This window comes from Alligator mississippiensis, chromosome 8 (assembly GCF_030867095.1).
Source record: "Alligator mississippiensis isolate rAllMis1 chromosome 8, rAllMis1, whole genome shotgun sequence".
NCBI classification, from domain to species: Eukaryota; Metazoa; Chordata; order Crocodylia; family Alligatoridae; genus Alligator; species Alligator mississippiensis.
This window is the reverse complement of record NC_081831.1, coordinates 72417938-72445400: the sequence shown is the minus strand read 5'-3', so window position 1 is coordinate 72445400 and position 27463 is coordinate 72417938. Positions and strand designations below refer to the sequence as shown.

Here is a 27463-nt window from a genome sequence, read left to right as displayed (position 1 = left end):
ATCTCTCTCCTCCAAGCCCAAAGGATTGGATTCACAACAAAAATCCAATCCTCAAATTCAGATCGTCAGAAGTTGAAAGGGTTCAGAAGATCATATTACACAGAAAAAATTTTCCATTCATAACCACATGTGAACATCATATTTAAATTAAGTGTTTAGCATGTCTCCAACTTCCTGAAGTAGCTGATGCAATCCACTGATTGATCGTACAGGGTAAACTCTGCATTCCTATGTGGTTGGAAGTGATTGAACAACCCATCTCTATACTCAGTTGCCAAACTCAAGCTATTTAAGCAGCCCCGTAGAAGCCTAACTTTTAAAAACTTTTTCTTTGTATCAAGGGATCTTACACCGAGCAAAAACTAGATAAATATCATAGTTAACTTTATTTTTAATATACATAATCTGACTCCATCAGAAGATTTGTACAGTCTTTTGCAAATTCAGAGAACCACTTATCATTCTTCATGCTGTAATAACCTTAAAGTGCTTGCTTTATTTTGACTTCCAAAGTCCAAAGCAGTACTTGCAATGATTTTTAGGAAATTGCCACCACTTCACAAAATAACCCAGCTGAAATGAAAGGGGTAGTATACAAGCAGCTCGGGTTGAAGCCTGGTGAAAGCAAGGTCAGGGTGAAACCCATCAAATGGCATCATGGAGATGCACTTTGAAGGCAGGTGCAACTCAAAGAATTCGGGACATGCTGTAAGAGCAGTGCTGGACAGACTGGTCTGTTTGGATTGTCCATATAAACCAAGATTAAACTATAACCCCATGGGAAGAGGGCTTCATTTGTGAAGGGCTCCATTTGCACCACAAGTCATGTTGAGCTAGTTACAATTAGTTCATCATGCAGTGAGGACAAGACAAGCCCAAAACCAAGATATGAACATAAATACCAGCTTTTATCTGAGAAAAGGAATATTGGAAAAAATGTTCTCCCCCCCCCACATAAAAACATTGTTAGGAGTATGTGAACAATTTTTGTAGACAATCCTCACTTGTGCTTTCACTAAGCTCTCTCTCTTGGAAGGCAATATTTGTAAAGGCCACACTGAGAATGAAACACTCAACTTTAGATAGCAGCTCACCTGCATCATCTTCCTCTGTGGTGTTGATCAAAAGGGGAAATCGCTTACTTCATTGTTATTGCTTTATAGGACACATTTACCCACAGTTGAACATGTTCATCTGTAAATTACTGGGCCTCCAATAGGAAGGAAAGTTATTACCTTATGTAATTACACTTTATTAGCATACCAATTCCTCTCTAGGGTCCTACAGGAAACTAGAAAACTAAGGAAGAAGTTACAATTTTGCTCCTTTTTGGTGCACTACAAATGTGCATGTGTAGGTAAATTTCAGAACTGCCCTGAATTATTCTGCCCTTGCAGTGTACACAAAAGCAGAATGGGTCAAGATCCCATGTTAAATAGGTGCTTAGCAGAGCTGAAGGGCTTGCCAGCAGTCATGCAAGGAGTGGTTAGACAGACAGGGTGTTGCCAGTGCTCTAGTTAGCCCCCACAACCTAGCATGTTGGCATGGCTCAAGCTCTTAAATTCGAAGATAAGCTTATGAAAGTACTCATCACCTCTTTCATCTGAATTTCATCTGAACAAACAGGGTGGGGAGAAAAAAAATAAATAAAAAAAGGGTACCATGTCCAGAGAAATTAGATAGTTGTTGGAAGAAAGCAAAGACCAGCTAGATACTTAGGATGCATGAGGCCAAGTGTCATCTTCGAATCAAAAGGAAAAACCAAAGATTCAGGCTGACCCGAGGGAACAAGCAGCTAAATGGTTAACAGAAATAAGGTAGCAGCAGCAGCAGCAGCAGCAGCAGCAATCTGCTTCTAGTTGGAGGCCAGAAAGGATTTTGCATTCCTTTCAAACAGCATATATAATCCTTTTATGTAACACATTCATACTGAGCTATTTTTTTATTTCAGCATTTTTTAAATAAACTGTAAGCAGCTGAATAGAAAAAGGTGAAAGTATCTTCATGGAAAAAGGAAGATTAATGTTGAAAATAAGAGGGCATTTTTCTTAGGCTTTTTCTCCAGTCCTAGTGACACTTTGTAGGGAACAAATATTGGTCCTAATCTTAATCCTGTGTTTCCCATCCTGGAGCAGTATTACTTTACTCCAAAGCCATACAGTAGCTTCAAGTGAGTCTGCATTTGCTTTCAATTATACACACAACTACATTATTCCATTTTGTTCTTAGTTTTTATAGTCAAAGAAAACCATGAACCCATTACTTCTGTTGGGGAGGGAAGAAGCAGCAGAGGCAGTGTGAAGAGATTACACAGATTGATAACCAGTACGACTTTTCCTTCTTCCAATGATATAAGAGATAAAGACAAGAATGATAAGGAAGCCAAGTGCCACACCCACTGCGATGGGGATAAGAAAGTTCAGGTCAGAATCAGCAAAGCACTCTTCAGCTGTAGAAAGAAAAAAAGGCAAGGGAGAGGAAATTAGTAAAGATTAGTAAAGCAAACCAAGCATTAGACCAAACAAGGAGCACAGAAGTACACATTTTTCTTACGCTGCTCTCTAGATCCGACTGTGACCAGGATCTAGCATCCAAAACTCACATCTTCCAAAACCTAAAGAGGAGCTAACACATCTGCAGTTAGAGGAACTTGCTGTAAACTCCTCTCATCCAATTCCCACCAACACACGAAGTTTAGCCTAAGCCGATTACTCTTTGTTCATCTCTGAGTCAAGGTAGGCTGAACATTTAAGTAATTGAATTGCCTACAGGCAGAAGGTACAATTTGAAGCAAAGACAGGGAACATTTAGGAAGGAAAAACATCAGTTCTATTTAGCCATCCACATGGCAGCAGCAATGCTTTAAAAACCATGCGAAAACCAGATATGCCTGCATAACTGAAAGACTGAAAACACTGACAGACATTCCTTTGGCATGTACAGCTTTATTTTTTTTAATCCATCTGATACAAGAAAAAGATAAAAGTTATCATCAGGTTCAGAGAACTGTGTAGTACTTGTTGAAATCAACATGTATTATCATAAAACAACTCGAATGTTATACAATATTCTGGAAGTATAGTGTTGGAATATACACTATTAAAGAGTTAGTACAGTCTCTTTCAGACCAGACAGGACTGGGAGCCAGCTCCAATACCAACTACAGTGCCTCAGAAAAATGAGAGCACCTTTAAAAAAAAAAAAAAAAAAAGAGGTTTACCTGCACACCCCATGAAGGCTGAAGAACCAGTACGACTTCACTTTGCTAAAGTCAATGTTTACCAACAGCACTAAATGCAAGATTCATCAGTCTGAAGGCTGTTACTGCCTCCTGGTGATATGCATCCTGTATCAATCTTTTGAGTTGAATCTTGCCTCGTTTTTGAGCATTTTGAAGAGCAGGATTCAATTCTGCTGAAGGACTGATTAAATTGTTCTGAAGAACAACTTTTACTTGGTTTTAGATTTGAAAAAAGAAAAAAAAGAGCAGTATCATGCACAGACTTAATACCATGAAAAAATAAATAAAAAAAGATACCATGGGGGTAAAAAGTAGCAGCTATTGCTTAAAGGCCTGCCTATACAGAGCCAGTCTATCAATGACTTAGCTTTTATCCAATGGATTTACTGTGCTTAATTTAGCTCTGAGGCAGACAGTAACTTGATAGCCAATTACCACCATCATCCTTTTAAAAGAAAAACTGGAACTTGAGATGCGATTGCATTAGATGCAACAACTACAAGAAAATTTGGGCTCCAAAAACCAAGTTTATTTGAATTCAGGACAACCTGAAGAAACATGCAGCTGAAGTTCAGAAAAATGAAGAAGATTATGAAGCAAACTATTCCTAAAAATGATCAGAACCCATCCTGAAAAAGTATTTAAGGAGCCAATAGATAAAACACAGCTTTTGTTTTAGTTATGTGTTACTTAAAAAGTAATTGTTAAAAGAAAAAAATCTTTCACAAAGAGAGAGTTTCTTATAAAAATTAAATGGACAACACTGACTAATTTGTTACTGCATGGTAGATTTAGATCATTAATATTGACAAGTTAATTTAACACTGAAGAAAGGTGACTTACATGTAGTATTAAAATACCTCCCTCCTCTCTTTACAGGAGGGAGAAAAAGTAAGTATGCCCATTTAAGCTACAATTAGGAGACGTTAGTTGTTACTGGAAGGTCCCTTGAAGAACTAAAGATTAAATTAAAACCTAAAACACTCAATCCATGCCCTTTCATCCAAGTTTATAAAACTGTCCAAGTTATCTTCCAAAAGATAACTAATATTATCACTAAATATGAAAGAATGAAGCTGCATAACAAATATTCCCGAGGAAGAGCTTGCACAGTTACTGCATATTTAAGCCTTCGAAGAGTAAGGCTCAGATTAAAAAAAAACAACAAAAAACAAGAAGCAAACAGTTCCATCTGTTTCACATGTCTTATAGCTTGGCCCAGAGGATCTAGCCACATGACTAGGTGATCTTCCCTTTTCCTCTTGATTTGCAGCTTTTGAGGTACACTTTGTTAAAAGACAGTCAGAAGATTAATTAAGCACTAACCCAAAGAGATTACAGTATTTTTGTAGGCATCGGCTTTGGTACAAGATTAAAAGAAAACAAGAGCAAGTTATACTGAAATAATTTCCCTTAGAGGACTAGAGGTACAGAATCCTAAGCTGCAAAAAGTGAAATCCAATTTTAACAAGTTTATTATGGGCACTCAGAACACACCCTTAATATTTAGCCAACTGTATATAAGGCACAGCGAATAGTAAAATCAATAAGCTGCAAGTATAGAGATTGATTACATACATTAATACTTGAAGATAGCCACAGCAAACACATAATATTAAAGTGCTATTTACACAGAGTAGGAACAAAACTACACATTTATTCACATAATGCCATGGTGTACATAAAAATCATAGGATTACTGAAGTGGTATTTTTGGAATATAGACTCAAAAAAATTTAGTCCTATTAAATTGGCCATGGACTAAACCAAATCACTCAAGTTGGTAGAGCTACATTTAAATTTAAGCCTTCTTAGCCACAGGTCAGTTTTTATGAAAAAAAAAAGTGTTGCCTTAACTGTGAGGTGTATGTTATCAATTTGTGGGTCTTTAAAAAAAGAAAGTTTCTTATAAAATAAAGGCTTTCCCATTTTTAAAATTGTTCATATCCAGCATTACCGCGTTTCTTGTGGCCAACAAAGTAAGCCATAAGCACTAGAATAACTAATCCTCCCAAAGCTGCTCCCACTGCTATGGGCACAATGAAGTTGTCCACATCAAGGCTGCAGTCTTCCGCTAGGTAGAAAAAGGGCAAGTTTGAAAAAGTAGGCATGTTAAACGCTGCCACCTCCCCATCGTTCAGATAGCCACCCTCCTCTTCATCTTACTGCTACATTTCCCCTTCAAACAGATCCCATTTTGCAGGAACAGGACTGTCACACCTCCCATTTCTGGATACCCAACTTAATGTTTCAAGCCCAAATCTCCAAAACCCACTTCTAAATCAGATGGTAGGGGTTTATGAATGATTACGTTAAACAAACAAAGGGTCACATCCATTTACTTTTACAGTTCTAGAGTTTAGCCCTCTACAGTAATTGGTTAGAATTCCCAGAGCAATAAAAGCAATAGAAAGCACTTATTCTGAACCTCATTTTTTCCTCCTTTAGCATTCTGGGCAAGCGAAAGCTGTCTAGCTCTTAATAAGAACCTTTTTGCTTTCCAAATAAAATGATTCGTCTTCTTCCAAAAATTAATCACCCATGTCTAGGGGCAACCAGATCATTTAGAAAGATTAAGGTTAAGCAGTGCAAATTGTATACAATGTTCTCATCTGGGTTGTTTTTAAAGATGCTCAGAAGCACGAGGTGCTTGGATGCTGCTGATCCATGAACCCCTTTCGTCAGATTTCTCTCCTTGAGGAACCTAGCTTCAGACCATTTTGGAAGTACTGAATATCTCCCCCCCCCCCCACTTTTTTTTTTTTTTTTTTTTTGGAAAGAAAAGCTTTGTAGTGTTTTGGGACAAATATTCTTAAAATTTTTAGATGACCAATCCAAGTTTAAGGCAGTCCGTGTCTAGTGAGTCTTGAATGGGAAGTACTGCTGACACTAACTACCGTATAGTACCTAGGACTTAACATGGGGAACAGAGATTGGCATAATACCAATACAACTGTGGCAAAATGGCTGTAACTGATGTACTATATAGGTTAGGCCAGCAGAGCAAGCGGACTAATTTCTTCTCTTGCTCGTGTTAATTAGTAATGCAAAACCATCGATTGGCCTAGCTAGACCCGATGAGATGCAACAAGAACAAAGGTTCCTGAAATGCAGAGTACAACGTGTGCAGAGCTGCTCATTTTGACAATTAGAGCTGGGGCAAGCACAAGTGAATTCAGGACCGCAGGGTAAACAAGGCAAAACTTGAGACAAATATTGAGTAACTCTTCAAATCAGACAAAAATCAGCTTCAGATTTTGAGTTTCCTGCTCTACAAATTTCTAAGGGCCGACATGCGTCACTGTCTACATTAGGGCTGCCCAACTTCTAAGCTGGGGGCCACATGCCACCCAACCTGCACCAGGTATGCTGGGTGGATGCTCCCAACTCTGTGCTACTACTAGGGCATGATTTCCCCATCCTCACAGCCCCGGACTCCCCTCAGCTTCCTGCAGCAAGCAGCAGCAGGAGGGAGGGGGTAGTAGCAGCTAGGCGACACACCTTAACCCCTCATGGGTTGCCTGTTGGACAGCCCTAGTTTATATGGTATACTATGCTAGTATGACAATACCTTTGCTGTACTCCACAGTAAGACCTGCATCCTGTGCAGACCAAATCAGAACTTAGGAAAGCCACCTCCAGCTATGTTGGCACAATTTTGCTGATGCTTCCCAGGACAGCATCCCCTCCCCACCATGAACCTATGCAGCAGCCCATGGCTTACAAAAAAAAGCAGAACACTATACCAAGGCCCCTTGCTTCCCTACTTTTGTTAAAATGATGTTAGTGCACCCAGTTCATACTTGCAAAGATCCCACCCAAAGGACTTTGAGAAACACTGAACCGTTCATAGTTGTGATCAGAATCAGCCGATTATAGTCAGCTTACAAACAACGCATTTTGCTAGTCCATATGGTTCTATTGGGTTAGGCAGAAGAATTGCAGCTCAGTATAAAAGTTGAGAGAGAGTCAGACAAACTAGATCAGATATTTAATATCTAGATTAGTAGTTCAAGTTGTCTGCTACTTATGGGCTGAGGACCAAAGTCCTCCTCAGGGGAATACAGAATGAAACGTTGAAAACTAAACGTAAGAGGTCTTTGTAGAGGCCTCTCGCAGGTCTAAGAAGTTGACGACCCTCCAATTTAAATGGACAGAGAATCAGTATCAAGAGGAAATTTTTCCTAGCAAATGACCTCTATAGTACTGGAAACTATTATAAAGAAGCTAAATTAAAAAAAATGACCAGGTTTCCTTAAGAAATGGAAGAATCTTTATTGATTAAAGCATACGTTGATTAAAATTGACAAGTCCCTATAGAGAAACACAATACAGAAAACTAGTGGTTTATTTAACTGTGAAGACGACAAAATTCAGATGTTTACATAAGCCAGTTATCTGTACACCAGATACAGAGGTATTTTTATCTCTGAACCAAACACCCTGGCATATGAAGTCAGGGATGTCTACACCTTCAAAAGGTATACTTCATTCTACTGAACTTGAGGAAGAATTTGCTTACATCTTGTATGCAGTCCCTCAGATGTGCCATACCAAGATTTAAAAAAGGCCAAACACTCATAGGGACAGAAGGAATCTGTGTCATATACTAAAGCAGACCAACAGTTAAACTGGCATATATAAAACATCAGTTACTGGAACTGTTAAACACAGAACTTTATAAAAATTGCTGCAGTTGCAGATTTTTATTTTTAAATATTAAGCCTATCAATTTGCAAGTTTATCTAAAATTAAACATTGAATGTTGAAACCAGAAACTAGCTTCTGGTTCCTTTAGTCTCCTTTACTCTTTTTTTAAAATTTAAGTTGGACTAAAGCTTGAATTTTGCTTGTAAATATCTTTGGCAGGAGTGCTTCACTCATTCTTGGTACTTTAGCCAGTGTCTCATTAAAGTCACTGTGAAAGACCAGTATATTACTGAAAGGATCCAACGCAATTTGAGTATTTGTACACAAACTGCCATGTATACCCTGGAACACCAGTTAACATGACAATTCCAAACCAGTTTTGAGGTTGGATTTTAGTTCAACAGGAAATAATATGCTCATTAAGTCACCAGTTCAAGCAGTTCATTTGTTGTTACAACACATGCAGACTCGCATGTAACCTTTTCTAAAGACTACTTTTTTCACATGCCATGCATCAGAATGACACATCGCTTAGGCAGCCACAGAAACTTGGCTGTATAGTGAGGGTTAGTCTACATACTGCAGTTTAAAAGAATATTCCTACTGCATTACAGATCTTTGGAAGCCATTATCTTCTCCAAATAGCAGGGAAAAGGTAGTGGGTCAGTCTCAGATTCACTCCGCTTTATGCATTAACAAATGCTACACAAATGCACACAGTTATGCCTCGCCACGCAGCACACAAATCAAGCACAAGTTATACAAATCAATTTATATAACCTGACCACGTACTGGACAGTTACAATGCAAGTTTTGATTAGTGAAGAATCATTTAATGGGAAGATTTAAGAACAGCGGTGTTGCAACGGTTAGCACTGGTTCACTAAACTGAAAGCATCTTTAAAGACACCACTCAAAGAAAGCAACATGACAATTTCTGTACAAGGTACAGTATAAAGTTAAGTGCACTTTGAGTCTTGGAATACTTTATAAAAGTTCCTATTCCCTTTTTTCCAAGCTGATGCCAGCAAGAATACTATACTACTTCAGTAGAATTCTACCTTAGATTTATCATCTTAAGAAGGGATATCACGTTGTCATGTGCACGAGTAAATCAAAACTTCGTGCCTACCAGTTTTCTAAAGCTATTTAGAAACTGGGCTTAAGAGTTCCAATTTATCCATCAACTGATGAAGTTAACTCACGTTTGTTTAAATATGCAAGCTTCAAGAAAAAAAAAAAAAAAAAAAGAAAAAAAGAGCTACTGCAGTAACCGAAGAGGACTGAATTACTGTCTGTTAGACTGGTTGCCTATGCTAATCAAAAGTGAAGCTTGCTCGAAAAGCATGGCATTTGGTGCTATGACCCAGGAAAGAATTACCAGGCACTGTTTAAACTAGCAAGGATCGCTTGAGTCTGTCCGATGTACAGTGACCAATGCAGCCAGGTTACTCTGCAAGTATGACAATAACCAAAGAATGCAGGAGAGAAGCAAGTACAAATTCAATGCAGTTTTAAAAAGCTGCTTGACGCATCATGCTAGTAACCCAGATTAGACAGTGTTTCCTCTCTCAACTATTCCCTGCTTTAAATTTATTGCATGTAAAAAAGCAGCAGGCAGAAATTCCAATTATTTTAGTTTTTGCAAGGCAAAATTTTAAACTTAGTAGTTTGTCAAATACTTTTGATGGTGCCAGGACAGCTAGGAAGCTTATGGTTTTTTTCCTAGTTCAGAGAAGCTTAAGAGTGTACCTTCTCCAAATCTCCACACCTAATTATGCAAGGCAAGTGTTAACTTGAAGGAGTTGGGTTTTATTTGGGAACTTGCACTTGCTTCATTTAAGATGAAATCAGAACAGTGATCACATTTCAGATTCACAATGTTTGATATCCAGCATAGCTTTTTCTTCTGCCAATTAAGTAAGCAATCACTATAATGACAATCAAGCCAGCAAGTGCAGCACCAACTACAATTGGGATAAGAATGGTGTCATCATCCAGCGAACACTCCTGGGCTGTAGATGAGAAGAAGGGTATGACAAAGAATAAACAAAAACAATGTTGTGAAGAGTGGTAGGAAAAAATGCTCCTCTATTTCCCTTAATACACAACTGAACCTTCAAGCAGATCTACTATATCATAGATATATAATGTAGGAAGAGAACTATATGAAACTCATGAGTTTCAACACCTGTATTAGTAAGTGTTAGTAACTGCAGGCATTTCTGGTTGTTACAGCAACACAAAGCTGTAATAAGATGCATCAGGAAAGCGCCCAGAATAAACTCATATTAGATATGCAAATACTTAAAAGTTAGACTTAAGAGATAAGCACAATAGAACATAAGTTCATCTGGAGTTAGGCAAGGTAGGTTTAGAGAGAAGTGAATGCGGTTATCAAAAGCTAAGTAGAAGCAGCAGTTGGTGAATGCATGGGAAACAAAGCGACTGGAACAGGCAAAAGAGGATAAAGCCAATTGCAGTTCAAACTAATTACTCAGTAGGCTTACAGTGCAGTTTTTAATCAGTTTTGTTACATTAAATTCCTGTTTCAAGTGCAATGAAAAGGCAAGTGTTGGAAGTATGTTTGCAAAAACCCACTGTAAGCTAAATGGTCTGTAGTAGGGGTGCACCAATAAAAGATTTTTGGGGCCAATACCAATAGCCAATTCTTAAGGAGATGGATCAGCCGACACTGATCCAATTCCCAATACCAGCCCAGCAGCTTGAAGAACAGTGTCCAGCAGAACTGGTAAGTCTGTTGTGGTGGAAGAGGAGGTGGGGGAGCAGATTAAGGTCCCCTGCAGTGAGGGAGGGTGTGGGGCTGGGGCAAGCGCTGCTCAGCCGGGGTGGGGCAGGCACAGGATGGAGCTGCGGCTTGTCCAGGCTGTGTGGGGAGGCGGGGGCAGCCCCCTCTACTTGTCCAGAGGCTCATCCAGCACTTGCGGGCAGCTACCGCTGCTGCTCATGCTGCTTCTCTAGAAGGGCATGGGGGGAGGGGGGGTGCCCCCAGATCTGCATGGGGTGGGTGGAGCCAGGGCTGCACTGGGCACTATGGCGAGTTCTGGGGTGGCTGCAGCCTCTTCTCCCCATAGGCCCTCTCCCAGCACCCCCGGCTGCCCTGAGCACAGCCTGGTGCAGCCCTGGCCCCACCCCACGCAGATCCAGGGGCGCTTGCCCCCTCCACCCTCATGCCTTCCCAGATGAGTTGGGGCAAGCGTTGCCCAGCCAGGGCAGGGCAGGACAGCCACATCTCCACTCCCTCCCTCATGCGGGGGGCCTTGGTCTACCTTCCCCACCTCCCTTCCACAATAGAGACTTACCAGCTGGACACTGCTCTTCAAGCTGCCGAGCTATGCTCCTTGCTACCCATGTGCTGCGCTGCAGCTGCACATGCGTGGGCCATTTGAAAATAAAAACAAAACATGGCCACATTATCGGCCATATCAGGCTGATTTCCGATACAGACAGTTTTCTTTATGTTGGTGCTGATCCGATATTGGACCAATGTATTGGTGCATCTCTAGTCTGTAGACTGACAGACTCCAAAACAGTTAAAATACTATTGAAATACTTATGTAGCCCAGCTCTCCCTTCCCAAAGCTAAGCAATGCTGTTTTTTACTGCATACCTTGACACAGGCCTTGCAGTAAGCGCTTTGTTCCAATTCCTTTATCACTTCTCCTGGAACAACAGTTCCTTGGTCTCACAGGGCAGACCAGGAAGAGTTTTCCAATAATGTCAGCAAGAGACAACATCCCAGCAGAAACACTTGTTGTCTTTAGCACTCAACAATTTAGCCTCACATTCACAGCTTTCAAAAACAAACAGATTCTCCCACACTGTTTTCCCATGCAAGATTTAAAACCCTGTTAATATTTTTAGCCCTATATGTTGAAACAAAGGCATCTCTAGCCATACTGCAGTGTGAAATACATATTTTGTGTGACAGATTATTTAAAAGATAGTGCTTAAGATTGATATTGAGTTGTCTTTTTGTCTATCATGATGCAAGGCTGTAGCACATCTTTAATCCCCCAGTTAATGTTGATGGGGTCATTTTAGCTTTAAAAAAAAAAATAAATAAATGAAGGACTAGCCAAATGGATCTGTTATATTGATATATACAAGGCTTTTGGTTCCACCCCGATCTGATACATTTTATAATGTCAGACTCCTGAATTCAGAGCATGCTAGCGTCTATTGGATTTAGATTAAATTCTTACCTGTAGAATACTTGTTTTCTTTCACAAGGAATGGCTGAACCCTTACATCAAAAGTATGTATTTGAAAGTCTTCGTTGACTTCAACAGTCTGCTCTTTTTGGCACATATAGGAACTGCCCAGGGAGGTGTCCCACTTGCTGAGATTGTGGTTTTCAGCATGTAGAACTAAATAAAAAGAGATTAGATTTAGTGAGACTTGATCAGAAACTGAACCTGGTCCCAAGTAAGTAGTTGTTCAAGAAAGAGGCGTATTGCCAAAGTCGTAAGCCTACTCAGTTGAATGCTACAGAGACTGTTTCTCTACATTTCCTCCAAAATGCATGATTAGGTGGCAGTTAGGAGTTTAGTTTCCTATAGTACAGTTAGAGATTAGCAAGTTTCATGTTAGAGGAGTAAGGTAATTAAAAAGCAATCACTATTCTATCTTCCCCACTCAAGTAGTTTAATTTCCCAGCACTTCAGAAATATAAACTGGTTACATAAGTATTTTAGCTTTAACCCCTTCTCAAAATGTAGCATATCCTTAATCCATTAGCAGTAGACCTGCAGAATCCAAGCAAGAATTTTCAAGTGAAGCTTCTTGGTTTGAGAATGGGTAAATATGTTAATTAGGATTTCTAGTTAGCACTGATGGAAGGAGCTTGGCTTTTCCATTCCCTTTGTGTGGAAGGCTCAGACAGTTTGTGTCTTATTTATAAGGATCTACTGAAATGCAATTTTGCAGATACTGAAATCTGGCATTGCACGATTAAAAAAGAATAAATTGGGCAAAGTCTTCAAAGATCTGTTGGGGAGGGGTACAACTTACTGAAAATAAAATGTGGCTCCCCAGAAGCAGCAAAGGGGGGGGGGGCACACATGATGAACAGCCCTTGCAAACAGTTAGCAGTGAGGGGAAGAGAGGACTAGTGGTGGACCCCCCCAAATCAGCTTGTGAAAGTGGTGGCTGGCCCCATGATCTCCTGGGGAAATAAAAGAAATTGGCCATCTGCCTCCAAGTTGGGTAGATTCCTACTTATAAGGCCTAGAAGAATTTTAAAAAGAAAAATATGCGCGAGTTGCATGACAGCAAATATGGTAGTTTATCAGCAAGAGTGGCTCACTGAGTGTTATTTTTTGCTGCAGGCCCAAAGGCTTTAAAAAAAAGTTTTCAAGTTTGCCAAAAGTATATTTATTTAGTTGTCAGAAAGCAAGTGACTGCACTTTAAAGAAGCTTCAGAGGAAAAGAAAGGTACATGCAAGCCACCATGGGAAGAGGTAAACAGAAATTAGCTACGCTTAACTCTTGTAGCAGGTTCTACTTATTACTGACTTGACCAGAAAAGGTCTTTAATACTAGTTACTCCTAGTCAGGTCAGGCAGGTTTTTGCCAAAACATAGGAACCACAAGAAGGGGTTACTTTAAAGCTCATGCCATTTCTTACCAGAACCATTTGTAGAGACAAACAGCATGATGTTCACTTCTTTTAGATAAAACCTTTGTGTATTTGCACTTGTGTTTTTCTGTTTAAGAGGCAAAAAAACATTTTAGTGTAAGAAGTGTGGGAGCAGTTTATGGGTTCTCAGACACAAGTATACATAAGAGTTCCATAGTTAAAGCTTAAAACATGACCTGGAAGAGATCTACAGTAGTGCTAATTCCTAGTATTTATAATCCTAGTATTGCTAATTCTTAGTGCTAACAATGCTTAGTACATTGGATGTTACTGGATACTACAGAATTCTTATATGCCGAGGAGTTCGGCAGTCAGTTAACCAACCGTTTCCCTGCCCATAATTATCATAACACTGACTTCAAAATGCACCTCTTAAAAGCACCTTTAATTACTTATAATATGAATGGGCACTATTTACAAAAAAAAAAAAAAGTTTCAACTGCGAGTTACTTACAACAACAAATACGAAATCAATAAATCTGCTGTTGGAATCATTCAGTTTCAGAGTAGCAGATGTATTTCCACAACTCCCAGTGACGTGGGTTGTTTTGGGGTTAATGTTGATCACAGAAGGCTAAAATTAAGAGTCAAATAGGTCAGTCACAAAAAGGGTTTAACTATGCAAAGACTATTTACTACTGCTGATCAGAAGGTTCTCCCTACATTGCTGCTTAGTTCATGGTCTTCATGCTACTGACTATGCAGTGTCAGCTAACCACGTTATTTTAAAATATGACAATTCATGGCCGAGTACTGCTCTTATGATTCCCTTCTATCCTGGGTTAATGTAGGCTGCTTGACCAACTACATGCCTTGGATTGCACCAACATACTCCAACTATGTGCATCTATGCATGGGATTCTGTATCTTCAATCTGTACAAAGCCATATTACTATATATAAAAACATTCAATAAAGTTTCTAAATTTGTTCTGCTTTTCCCACCGAGTCTGCTCTCCCCTTTTCAGCTCTTACAGAGTATGATTCCTTTATTGTATGCATCCAACAGCAGCATAGTCCTGGCAATCAGATGCCTAAGCTTGGGCTCCCTCTGCAGGAAGCAGAACATCTGCAAGTCCCAACATGAAGAAGACATTGAAACAGCAGGTTTTCAAGGAAGTTTTTCCCCAGGAAGCTGCTATATTATACTGGGTTAAAATGTTTGAAGCAAGATACTATCTATCAGTCTGCTGTGTATAATAAAGTGGTCACATATACAAGACTAATAGTAATTTCATACAGCTGTTGTACAAGTAGGAATGCCTAACCCTAGCTGTACACAAGTATGGATATATTCAAAACACCTTTCTTGTTTCACTTAAAGATTTGGAGAGGCACCTTTTCTTGGGAGGCATTCAGCTGCAGCCCCATAGTGGCCAGGAAACAGGTCTGATTGCCATTTTTGAGAGAGTAGTTTCCTGGTACTGGTTTTTCCACTGGTTTGGGAGTTGTGGTTGGTGCAGGTGAGGAAGTGGTAGATGCTGTAGTTAAGTTGACAACAGGGGACACAGAAGTGGGTGCAAGAGTAGGTGTATCAGCATCACAGATAGACTCTAAAAAAAAAAAAAAAGTTGCATACATTGTTAACTGTTATTTTAACAAGAGACATTACAAAGGGTTTATTCATTAGTAGTTCCGCTTCTAAGAGTTTGTAGAGGAGGTATTTGGCTTTCTAAATCCAGCAAGACAGTCTCCTGCTCACCCAGTTTAAAACAAACAGTTAAGACTTTAGTATTAAATGCAGACTATATTCCAAAGACTGCAGTGTTTTAGACAGAACTGCTTTGCAAATCAAGATGAACTGGGAATAGAAGAGGGGAGTGAGGCACGGTTAAGACTGGAATACATAGACTGGCCACAGTTTGTTACGGAATAGCACAGCTCATAAATGGATACCTCTTGATCTTTGGAGATGAAGTGGACAGAAGCAGCTACAAATTAGATTACTGGCGTTACAAAGAGCAAAAAAAAGGAAAAGAAAAATTGAGCCTTTGAGAAGTGCAACATTTATTGACTTGCTATGGAACCCTCAAACTGCTAAGTCATCCATCTAAAGAGGGAGAAACCATGCTCAAATCCTGGACAGAACAGCAGTATTTCTTCCAATGACAAAATGCAAACAGACAGAGATTTCCAAATCTGTTGCAGCTTTGGACATGCTAATGATCTCGTCCAAGTATTAAAACAAGTCTCAAATATCAGCGTACTTAATGATACAAATGATTTCTAATAAAGAACATCTTACCAGGTAAAGTACTTTGACTAGTCTTCAGTAATATACAGGCTGCTTCTAAGCAGACCTACTGTATTAACCTGGTTTCCAGATCAGAAGTTAGTGAACTAGGACAAACACGTTTATACCAGTATTGAGTCTTGAAAGAGATTCACTAAAAGTGCTAGCCATCTTGCTACTTCAGGATTTCTGTTGGTTAACACTGTCCGTGATTACTTTAATATTGCAATGAAGTGACTCACCGTTTTTACTGACTGTGCCATTTTGAACAAAAGCCTGCAGGGTGACATCCCAGAAAGACTGTGTAACATTTTCTGCTTCGATAGATTCGTTATGATGACACTTGTAGACCCTGTTTAGTTGAACTGGGTGCATGGTGTCATTTACAACAATAGTAACTGGTCCTGTAAGTGAAGACAGTTTAGTACTCACAAATTGCAAGAACACATAAATAAAAATCAATTCTAGAGAGTCGAGGGAGTTAAGGTACAAGGGATTTCCACAGAGAAAATCTTTTTATAAAATGCTACTCCTACACACTGTATACTTGGAAGAGTTGAGTGATATATAGCATACAAAAAAACCCTCTAAATATAATAATTGAAGAGGGTGGTGGTCTACAAATAAACATTTTTTTTTCCCTAGCAGGTTATTAAAAAAAAAAAAAAAAAAAAGTGAACAAAAATCAGGACCTTAGTTTTTGTTGTATACTCTGGGAAGTGACAGAAACTGCTTAGTCAAGTGTTCTTTATTGCAAAGATGTAAATCTATAGGTATTAAATTCTGCATGTGCTTAGAGAGTTTTCTCCAATCAAGATTAAGGAAGAGTATTACTTGATAAAACAGTTATGCTAGTTTCCCTAAATCACCTTCTGTTAAAGCTACAGGAACTAGAAGCAGTAGTGGTCAAATCTACTATGCATTCATGGAAGGGGGGTGCAAAAATCAATACGAAGCTCATCCATTTGAGACACAAGAAGAAAGAGAGAGTGTAAAAATGAGCTACATCAACAATGAAAGAGGATGGTACACTATATGAAGACATACAACATTTATAAAAGTTACCACATGGGAGTTTTTTGATGGAAGTCACCATTAATCATAATTCAAAATCCAGTTGGTCTTACCTCTTTTTTTAGCATCCTGAAATACAGCAGCATCATTGGTGTTGTAGGTAAATGTAATAATACTTCCTTGGTAAGTTCCATTAGTCTTTGTGAAGTTGATGCTCCAAAAATGACCTGCTCCAAACTGAACTGCCAAGAGTGGAGCAAATGTTTCATTCCCACAGGTGCTTCCATCATGTGTCACATTGGGAGATACGTGTAAGGTTGCATTTCTCTAGAAGAAAAAGTTTAGACAAACAGATATTGTCTCCTTTCCTCATCCAGGAATTTCCATTTAGAATTTAATAGTCCTGCTGCAGCTAAAGTGGAAGCTTGCAAAAATTCTATTTTGTTTTGTAGTTTTACCCACAGACTGTTTCATGGACATGTTAAATAGATTACTCTACCATACCTACTGTTTAAAGCGGGGGCGGGCAATTATTTTGGGCAGAGGGTCACTTACTGAGTTTTGGCAAGCTATTGAGGGCTGCATGACAGGCAGTCTAGGGCAGATTAATATTAATTTTCTAAATATTTTTAGGCAGGCTGAATAGGATGGCTTGGCAGGCTGCATCTGGCCTCCGGGCCGCATTTTGCCCACCCCTGGTTTAAAGGTTACCACAACCTAAAGTTAGAAAAATTCTGCATTAGATTCAGTCATGAGACTGATATTTGAAGTGTCTAACCAAAAAGTGTAGGTGGTCTTTCAAGTAGAGCTAATGTTTAAACAAGAGCTTCAAGTGCTTCGCTGATCAGTCAAGCCAAGCACAATGTTTGGTTAATGTAACTCCATTTGAATAGCACGTGTCCAGAATCAGTTATATGGCCTCGCTCAAAATCATATTATGGACTTAAGCGGTGTAGCAAGATAACACAGAAGAGTCATGTAGTTGCAGGAAGAGATTGGAAAGGTAGTTACAAGGCCAGCACTACAAGGGAAGGCAGTCTTTTGTTGGCCTGGGTCACCCAGTGATGAAAGTTTCTGCTCCCTCTCCCTCCAAGCAGCTGGCTCCCCAGTTCCCAGCCTCACTGTAGCAAAGGAGACTCAGACTGTAGAGAAACAGACTCTACAGCAGTGGCAGCAGTCTGAGAGACCACTCCCTTATGCTGGATGAGATGGCCAGATCCAGTCTGTGAAGAGGTCCCCACAAGTCGATAAAGCTCTTGTAATATGAAACCTACTACTAGCTAGAAAGAGACAAATAATTTGTTCTATGTCCTCAAAGTATGCCCCTGCAGTTTAAAAGGAAATAAGAACAACTACCTGTAGCAATGTTAAGCTTAAACATGTTCAAATTTGCTGCAAAACAAATCAAATGCTTTACAGGCTCCCTTCCCTTTCATGCCGCACTTACAAAAATACCATGTCCTCTCTTTCTAAAGAATTTTCACCTATTACCACATTGCTCCAATTTTAAGTAACAGTGCACCAATAAAAGTCAGTCCGTATTGTATTGGCACTGATAAAATGAAAATTGACATCTTTGGCAATTGGCTATTTGGCCGATGTGGTTGATAATGTCACAGGTAAATGCTGTGTGCATGTGCACAGCTGCAGCATGCATGCAGCCAGGAGTGCAGCCTGGCAGCACGGAGAGCAGCATCTGGCCAGCAAGTCTGGGAGGGGCAGGAGATGGGGCAAGATCAAGGTTCCCTCAGTGAGGCAGGGAATGGGGCTGGGGTAGGTGCTGCCTAGCCAGGGTGGGCTGTGGGATAGAGCCATGGGCAACTCATTTAGGGGCAGCTCCTGCTGCTGTGTGCACCCCCAGGGGAACTATGGGGGGCATATGCCCCCTGGATTTGTATGTGGGATGAGAGCAGGCTGCCTGCTGCAACCTCTTCCTGGCACATCGCGGCGGGGGTGTGCTTGAAATATGCAGCAGCAGCAGTGTTGGAAGGGGGGCCATGGTAAATTTTGGGGTGGCTGTAGCCCACCCTGTAACACCCCCTCCCAGCACCACCACCTGCCCCCACCCTAAGTGTAGCCTCAGTCCAGCCACCTCAACAAGAGGCTGCAACAGGCAGCCCACCCTTGCCCCATGCACAAGTCTGGGGGGGCACATGCCCTCCATGCCTTCCCCAGGATGTGCACATCCTGGGGTGCCACCCACCTGCCCCTCCCCCTGCTCTGACGGACTACCTGCCCCAGCCCTACTCCCTCGCTCACCATGGGGGCCTCGCCCACTCCTGCCTCTTCTCCCCCACCCCAATAGACTTACTAGCCAGGACACTGTTCTCCTAGCTGCTGGGCTACATAATTGGCAATCGGATCAGTATCAGATGATATCACTAGTTAATAAAAAAAAAAAAAAAAAAAAAAATCAGCAAAAAAAAGAGTCTTCATTGGTATGCCCCTAATTTTAGCATGGTCACAGGCTCAGCTCACATGGAGGAAGGGCCATGATGGTTGGATGGCCCACATCACCCACTATTGAAGTTGAAGGCAGGATAAAAGTTCTGAAGCCTTAAAAGTCCCATGTTAAGTTGCGTCTTTCAGACCCCTGGGTCCATTGCAGAGCAGGGAAGCCTTGGGTACTCAGTTCTCAAGTAGTCCCTCTGGCAGGTCCCTCTGACAGCCAAAGAGCCATGAAACAACCCAAAGTGAGCTGGCAGAAAACCATGAAGAGTTCTGCTGGAAGCCTGCCTGTCTCTCACTGGAAACTGGTCAAAATGAAGGCTGAATCCAAAATGTTTCAAAGTTAGTGTCTCATTAGAAATAGTAACTGTCAGAATAGTTCTCATAGTTGACTTGCCTTCCTCCTAGAAAACCCCCAAACCAAAAAGGCAAGAAAAAAATTGGATATTGAACTTCTGAATCAGGGCTGTTACAGGAAAAATCCTGAATCCAATCACATGAAGTGTGAATCCCAAAGCAAAATCAGACAGGCAGTTTTCTATTAAACAGCTACATTTTAACCTGTAAACAATTTCTATTCAACTAAAAAAGCATCAGACTAACATGGAAGTTTGGGCTGTGGACAACAGGGTGAGCCTCAAGCACAGTTTTTTGTTGTTGTTTTTGGTTTGTTTTAAGGGCATTTAATGCTTTGGATCTTTGTAAAAATCTCACAGGAAAACCCAGTAACTGAAAAGGCAACAGTAGTTCAAGGACCTTATCTGCAGTAAACTAATTTATATTCAGTAAAAAAAACCACTTCTCTCAAAACTGAACCCAAAAGTGTGGTGCTTGACTTTAGAAAAAACCACATGGTCATCACAGTAGTTTTGGTTTACTCTACTAGCAAGGAAATTAACCTAGAAGCTGGAGGAATGGTATTGGGGAAGCTGAAGCTCAAACTCCTCAACAATGCAACAGAGGTGAGTCTTATTGCTTTCACTGCTGGGCGCAGCTCTGAACAGCAGCCATGAAGCCTTACATCTTTCTAGCAGAACAATAGCTATGAGTAAGAAGCACTGAAGCAATTGAGACTCAGGAACGTATCCGAGTCCATTTAGATTCAGTTCACATTTTAAAGTGTGAGAAAGAAGGGCTGGAAAACTTTTAGAAGAACAGAAGGTGAGGATGCTCACAAACAGCGTTCAGAAAAAGCTTTCAAGTCAGTTTTTCAAGTGCAAACTTTGCTGTAAACAGATAACACACCCAGATTTTTCCCCCTTTAAAAAAAAGTCTCAAATCTTGACATTTTGCTCTACTGCTCAGTAGTATTTTTAATCCAAACATCACAGCACTGTGCTGATAAGGCAAGAACCTCCTGGCCAAAACAAACAAGCTTCACATTTTAAAATATAGGAATTGAAGGCTGTTGTCCGTTTTAAATTAGGCAAATTATTAAAACAAATTAAACCCTTGGTAATCCTTTTGTGATGAGGCAAGGGTAGCTAGTTAGCACAGATATACTCCATTTGTTTTTCAGCTTTATCAGAACCAGTGGCAAGATGATGTTTTAACATTGACAAAACAATGACAACTTCAATAATTCATCCTCTGCAATCACAAGCGCTATTAACTCCAAAATACTTACATATTCACTACTGTTTGTTTCATATTTTATGAAGAAGCTCATCATCCATTTTGCATATATGCACGTAGCATTGGAGGAATCTTTCACCTCTACTTCCACTGCATGGGACTGGAAAAAACCTGTAACATACAATTGTTTGCTTGTAAGAAACTGATATTTCATTGCAGATTTAAATATTTTTCCATCATATCGCATAATGCTTTGAACAGAGCAAGTTCTTTCAGATTAAATTTTGCAACTTCCCAATTCTGACAGAAATTCAGCATACAAACCTCTCATGTAGGTGTTACATTTAAAGCAGAAAAGTTAAGATCTTGTGTTTTATCTAGTATTGCTGAAAAGGTAAAGAATACTGTGTTGACTAACTGCCAATTTAAAAAAACTTGGAAGAACGTTTATTTTGCTTAGGAAAGTAGCTTAAAAGAGCCACATATTACAATGGACGGTATATACAAGCTAAATAATTTGTCACAAATTAAAACATTATGGCAATGCCTCATTAAGGTTTTAGTATTTAGTTTGTACTTGTGAACAGGGAGTCCCTAAACAAATTAGGGAAACTGAGGGTATAAAAAGGAACCATTAGAAAATCAAATAGGTTGTTTTAAATAGAATTAAGATGACACACCAAGGAAAGTCTGGAGGGCAGGGTGGGATTCTCTTTTTTAAATGTTTTGTAGGTCCTTAATAAAAGGAACTGGATACAAAAATTTCCCTTAACACACTGAGCAATGTAACAGTGAGAACGGGTTAAGCTAGTAGCTCCCTTATGTTTTTGGAAGAGTAAGCATCATTCCATTCATGTGGAAACAAAGGGCTAGATCCTTCCCTTCTGGAAATGGGTGCAAGCACCATTAAAATAATAATAATAAATCTTTAGGTATTATTAGCAGAAGACCTATGCAGTGCTTCAAGACTACCCTCACTCAGGTAATGATTAGATTAAGAACTTGCAGATCTTCACCTTGCAAGTGGTGTCTTGCTGTTACACTTTGTGGGTACTATTCAGCCTCTTTCACTCCAGAATGGAGCAAAGCAGCTTTGGATTCCCTCCCTGTTCCCTTCATCTGCACACCCACTCCTTTACTTTAGGCAACACAGGAATCAAGCTCTGTTCCCACCTCTAGTCATGTTAGTCCCCAACTCCTCAGAAATGTCCACTTCACACTATACAGGGGCATAGGGCGTAGCTGTGTTGGTCTGAGGACGTAGGCAGACAAGGTAATTTAGGTAAATCTGATAACTTTTATTAGACCAACTCAGACAGCTGGAAAAATGTCATCTTTTCAAGCTTTTAGATATAAATACCCTTTGTCAAGCTGAGGAAGTGTCTCCATTTGGTATGCAGGAAGAGCACACACACCAACTGCAGATGCTTCCTCAGCCTGACGGAGGGTATTTATACCCAAAAGTTTGCAAAGAAGAAATTTTTCCAACTATTTGAGCTGGTCTAATACAAGATATCAGATTTACCCAAAGAAGCTTGTCTACGCTTCACTATATTACATTTTTGTCCATCCTCCTCTAGTACTATTTTAATTAGACAGCTTTAATTTTAAACTCGGAGCACCCATTATAGAGAGCCCAAGTGCCAGGGAATGTGCATAGGCTACCAGTACTTGATCATATCCGTGTACTGTCTCCCATCAGAAGTTTAGCTATAATTCTTGCTTGCATACTGTCAGGCACATAGCAGCTTCTGTTGCTGGAAGGGAGCACTTGAATTCACTTGCTGAAGATATGATCACTACTTCCTTCTCTCTGTAAAGAAGCAGAACCCTTTGATAGTTCCATTTCTTGCAGCAAGATGCTAGAAGTAGTTAAGAGACTGGTGCAAGAGGGAAAGGTGGTGGTTTAAAAAGTATATGGCACTTTACATAAGTAAGTTGCATTTAAGGTCCTGCCTGAATGAAGTCATGTTCAGTCTTGGACTAAGATTGAAACAAAAGATTCTTTTGTTTCAAATCCATGACCTCCACACATTTAGGGTGGTGGGGGTGGGAAATACAGCTGACTAGTCTCTTGGAACTCGTACTCCAACTTCCCTGTCTACAATCATCTGAAGAAAGCAGAGCAGTTCCTTTGCTGCAGGCCCTTGGTTTAGGCTATTTTCCAAAAAATACAGAGAATGGATAGTGCACATGCATCCACAGGAATATGCAACTTGACAAAACATAAAACCACAAGCACTTTATTTTGAAATCAGCTTAGAGGTACTGGACAAGTGTACTCTTGAAGTTTAGTAGCTCAATATCCACGGATATCCTAGAATACACAGGGTTATCAGACACTGGGAGCCCGGCTACTTCCAGAACAAGAGGAAGGAACAAAGAAACTTCCTTGTACGTTCAAACAAGTAAAACTATTTTTTTTGGGAGGGAACATCTTTCCTGCTCCGCCACCATTTACATGAAGGCATATTACACTAAGGCATGCTGCACTCCATAGGGGCAAGGCTCAAGATACTGGTGACCAGGTCAAGTGCAATGTAGATCTGCATAACTTTATGCAACTAAACTGAAAACCAGAAGCACCTGTAGGAAGGATTTAATTCTAAAACTAGTTTCTGTGTTCAAGCTAAACAGCACTTGTGGTTTGCTCTCCATTTCCACCACACAAGCGAGAGTTACCTTGGGTGTTTTCACAGTCTGGGGAAGGGGGGGGCAGGCATTTTAATTAAAGCAGCTGGGAGAGACACTCTAATTAGAATGCCTGCAGCATCTTACAAAGTGTGGGGATGCTGATACAAAATGGTGATGGGGGAGCTTTAGCTTAAAGGTTGTTGAACGGGGGATGCTGATAGACAAGATGAGGAGGCTGCTGGAGTGTGCCAATTAGCACACTTCAGCAGCCTTGATTAATTGAGTAGTTACCACGCATCCGAGCCACTCCGCACATCGACAGACACTGGTTAAGCCCGAGTCTTTTGGAACCAATGCAGTCCTTCAACCCTAATCCTATTACACCACAACACTCAAATCTACAAATAATGGTTAATCATGGCATCCCTATTAATTCTCTTTATCTTGAACAAAAGTTACTCAGGTCTTTGTTCTTGTCACAAGGTCACTTTTGTCAACTCAATTTACTAATGCAATTGAGAGAAGTGTCAGCAGGAGGGAGGAATGGGCTGGGACACGATCTCAAGGTTATCTAGCTTAACCTTCCTTTCCCCCCTGCCTCTAGAAAACCTTCAACGAAGGTGAGCCCATGATTTGTCTAGCCCATGTGTTGCATTATCTTACTGCTGCAGTGAAGATAGTTTTCCTAAGATCGAGATGGGCGAATTTAGATGCACACATTGCATTGTGTTCCTCCTGGCCACACTTCGTGTTCTCTGTAGCAGCCTTTACTTAAAGAGTACTCTCATGACCCTCCGTAATCTCCTTTCCTCTAAACTAGAAATACGCTTAGTTCTTTCAGCCTTCCTGCCTCCAGCATGCGTCCCCAGCCCCTTTCTTTATCCTCCATGCTTGCCTTTGGACCCTCCCGTTTTTAACTTTTTAAGAAAGTTAGTGGAGGCTTAACTGGATTTAGGCCAGAACAGGTGGCAAGGTTTGGGAAGCGCTAAACAAAGACTCCCTTTCTAAACCCCAAACCACATTTGCTTGTTTTTTTGCAACATCATCATGCTGTTGACTCAACCACAGGCCCCGAAACCTCCTCAGGTCACACCACTGCCAACGATGGCCCGTTCTGTATTGATGCATTAGGGCCCCACTACAAGCTCAAGCGAAACACGGCTGCAGAAACGTTAGCCTTTTCAAGCACTAACTTTGTAGCTGGTTGGCTCTTTTATAGCTGGATAGTCATTTTTAGCATGCAATAACTACTTTGCACATGCAACCAGTCTAAATGTACTGTATGACCCGCTGGTTAATTAGGTGATCGTTGCTTTGCATTGTGGCCCAGTCTACATGTATGGCACGACTGACCCATCTGCGCAACGCAGAGCCCAGGGGGCCTTATGGTTTTTTCCCCCGGGGCTGCAACGACGACACGCGCGGGAACTGCTTTGCGCACAGGGCCAGTCTACACATGACGCGATGGGTGGGGCAGGCGCGCCATGAACGCGACGTGTAGCAGGAGCCTTTGGGTTTTCACGCAGGGGCAAAACAACAATTCTCGTGATTACTTTGCACTTGCAATGGTCTAACTGCACGCGGGGCTGCTTTACATTTATGGCGCGAGCATTCGCAGCGCCATACATGCAACGGGCGCCTGCACACGGGAGCCGGGGACGCGTCTCGGGCCTGGGGCAGAGGGAGCCCGGACAGGTGCCGTGCGCACCGCCCCCCCTCGCTAAGCGGCCGAGTCACGTGCCGCCGCGTCACGGGCCCCTCGCGCGCCCCCGTCCGAGCCCTTCTGACCCCTCGCGGCCCCCATCCGTCCCCCCTCAAGGCCCGGGGCCAGGCCCAGGTCCGCTCTGAGGCGAAGCAGCGGGCAAGCGCAGGCCCGCGCAGGCCCCGCGGAGCCGCGGCCGCTGCCACTCACCGGCGCCGCAGAACAGGAGGAGCAGGAGGGAGTGGCGAGGCAGGCGGAGAGGCCCGCAGCGGGACCAGCGCGGCTCCATGCTCCGGTAGGCGTCGGCGGCGGTGGAATCCCCGAGACGGAGGCAAGCAAACGGGCGGGCGCAGCAAGAGTGCAGAGGCCGGTCATATGAGGGGGCGGGGCGCTGCCCGCGTAGCCAATCGCAGGGGCGGTCCCGCCCGCCGGGGGGTTCCATGGGTCCTAGGCGCTGCCCACCGCGTAGCGGCGCGGGCGGGCGCAGGAATCGGACTCGAGTCCAGGAGCGCTGGCGGGCGGGCGGGCGAGGCTTTCCCGGGGCACTGCCCATAATACCGGGCCGCAGGCCACTGTTAAGGGGGTCCTGTTGGAAGTGGAAGCATTATAACTTTCTGTTAGAAAGTTCCCTACCCCCTTGCTCATAACTAGGGATCCTGGTTTTCTTCGATTAAAAAGAAATCCCCGTGTTTTGAGTAAAAAAAAAAAAAAAGTAACCCCAAATGCACATTTTTCCGTGATTTAAAATTACATACCACTAATAATGTGTGTGTCTGTATGTATATATGTATGTATAGTGGGGTTTCATTTTGATCATGGGAAATGTGGGTTTGGGGCTACTTGTTTAAACCTGAAAATCAGGGATTTTTTTTTATCCGAGAAAACCAGGATCCCTGCTTCATAACCTCACTTGCCTTTAATCGCCTGGCCTGCAGCTTTCCATTCCAATGACCTGCCTTGGGGGTTTGGCTGTTTTGCCAAGGTCCACCCAGGTTGATGCGCGCAACAGGCACGTGCTCAGCACAGACCCGGCTCCCCAAAGCGCCCGTCGTCCTCGCTCAGCGCCCTGACCAGGCTGCCGTGCCGTTCCCGCCGGGCACCTGGCCATTCGCCCGCCCCTCGCAGCTCCTACGCATGATGAGCCTTGGCTCCCGCCTTCCCCGCGCTGGCAGTGTAGGCTCCAGCCCAAAGCTTGTCGAGTTGATGTTGGGCTTCCCCAGGAACTGCTGCTGCAGATCAGCGTGGAGCTGCTGGGCCCTGGATCTGCAAACTGAGAGCCTATTTTTCCTGGGGTCTCCGTGTGCCTGTTGTGCTAGGCCGTGCGGAGAGGAAGCTGCCTGAGTTGAATGGAGTCGGAGCGCGGGGAGAGAAAGGACTGGACGATTTTGAACCATGGAGGTTCCTGAAGGGGATGACAAGCGGCTTGAATGCGATGCAATGAAGGGAGCTGATGGGCAGGTTCAGAAAGGGAGAACAATGGTGATGGTGCTACTTAAAGACCATCCCACGGTTTTGTTTGTTTGGGCCTAAGGGCTGTTGAGTAATGCTCTAGTATTAATAACGACTATCAAATTATATCTGTAATATTAATTGTTATGTTTGCTGATTGCTTGTACTGCTGTACTGTTTTAAAGAGCAGCCCAACAGTTAGCCTGATCCTGCTGGCCCTTCAAGCAGAGGACTCGCTTGAGTTTTCTTGGTGGCCATTTCACACATGCCACGCTGGCAGGATTAGGCATCACTTTCTAGGTCCCAGCTCCCCATTACAGTGCTGGGCCTCTGCAGGCTGGCTTGTGGAAGCATAAGGATGGGTCCTGCTCTCCTGGAAGTGGGTTCGAATACAGCTGAAGTCAACGGAGTTACATTGACGTAATTCAGGGCTGAATTTGGCTCCAGTTTTCAGGGTACTCATCCTTCAGCTACCTTAAATGTTGCAGTGAGTTGTGTAAAGGAGAACCAGTTGATAACTCCATGCTGGCAATTTTCTTCCAGTTCAACACCTCTAGTTAGTCTGGGCCAAAAGAAATAGCACAGTTAGCAAGCAGGTGCGTAGTCTGCGTGACAGGTTTTCCAGTACTGTAGTTCCTGAAGCAGTGATTATAGTCATACCAGTAGTTCCTAAACCAGGGTGCTGTAGCACTCTGGAGTGCCTTGACTTCTTTCAAGAGTGCCATGGGGCCCCATCAAATGTTAACACTGTTAGGTTTACAACCATGATTCACAGGAGAAACCCAGAGACTTCAAATAGAAATCCCTGTTTCTGGACAGAAAAAAACATGCTCTATTTATTTTCCATAGGCGAAAA

General features: G+C 41.9%; 1 protein-coding gene across 6 annotated transcripts in view; it reads right to left on the bottom strand.

Moving 5' to 3' along the window:
- Positions 1-25519, bottom strand: part of LAMP2 (lysosomal associated membrane protein 2) — a 29618-nt gene extending 4099 nt beyond the window's left edge. For 3 of the 6 annotated variants that reach the window (XR_009464010.1, XR_009464011.1, XM_059732841.1), the window contains exons 1-8: positions 25369-25518; positions 20875-20993; positions 16913-17126; positions 16028-16189; positions 14891-15105; positions 14008-14127; positions 13542-13620; positions 12118-12282 (exon numbers count right to left, since the gene is read on the bottom strand). Coding sequence is in view for 4 of the 6 variants with exons in the window: in XM_059732841.1 (XP_059588824.1) it covers positions 12118-12282; positions 13542-13620; positions 14008-14127; positions 14891-15105; positions 16028-16189; positions 16913-17126; positions 20875-20993; positions 25369-25447 (1153 nt within the window). In the remaining 2 variants the exon portion in view is untranslated. Of the gene's footprint in view, positions 1-367; positions 2450-2925; positions 5316-7491; positions 9907-12117; positions 12283-13541; positions 13621-14007; positions 14128-14890; positions 15106-16027; positions 16190-16912; positions 17127-20874; positions 20994-25368 lie in introns of those variants that run through there. The other 3 variants (XM_059732839.1, XM_014607178.3, XM_059732840.1) reach the window with 3 other exon arrangements.
- Between the last annotated feature and the right edge of the window lie 1944 nt (positions 25520-27463).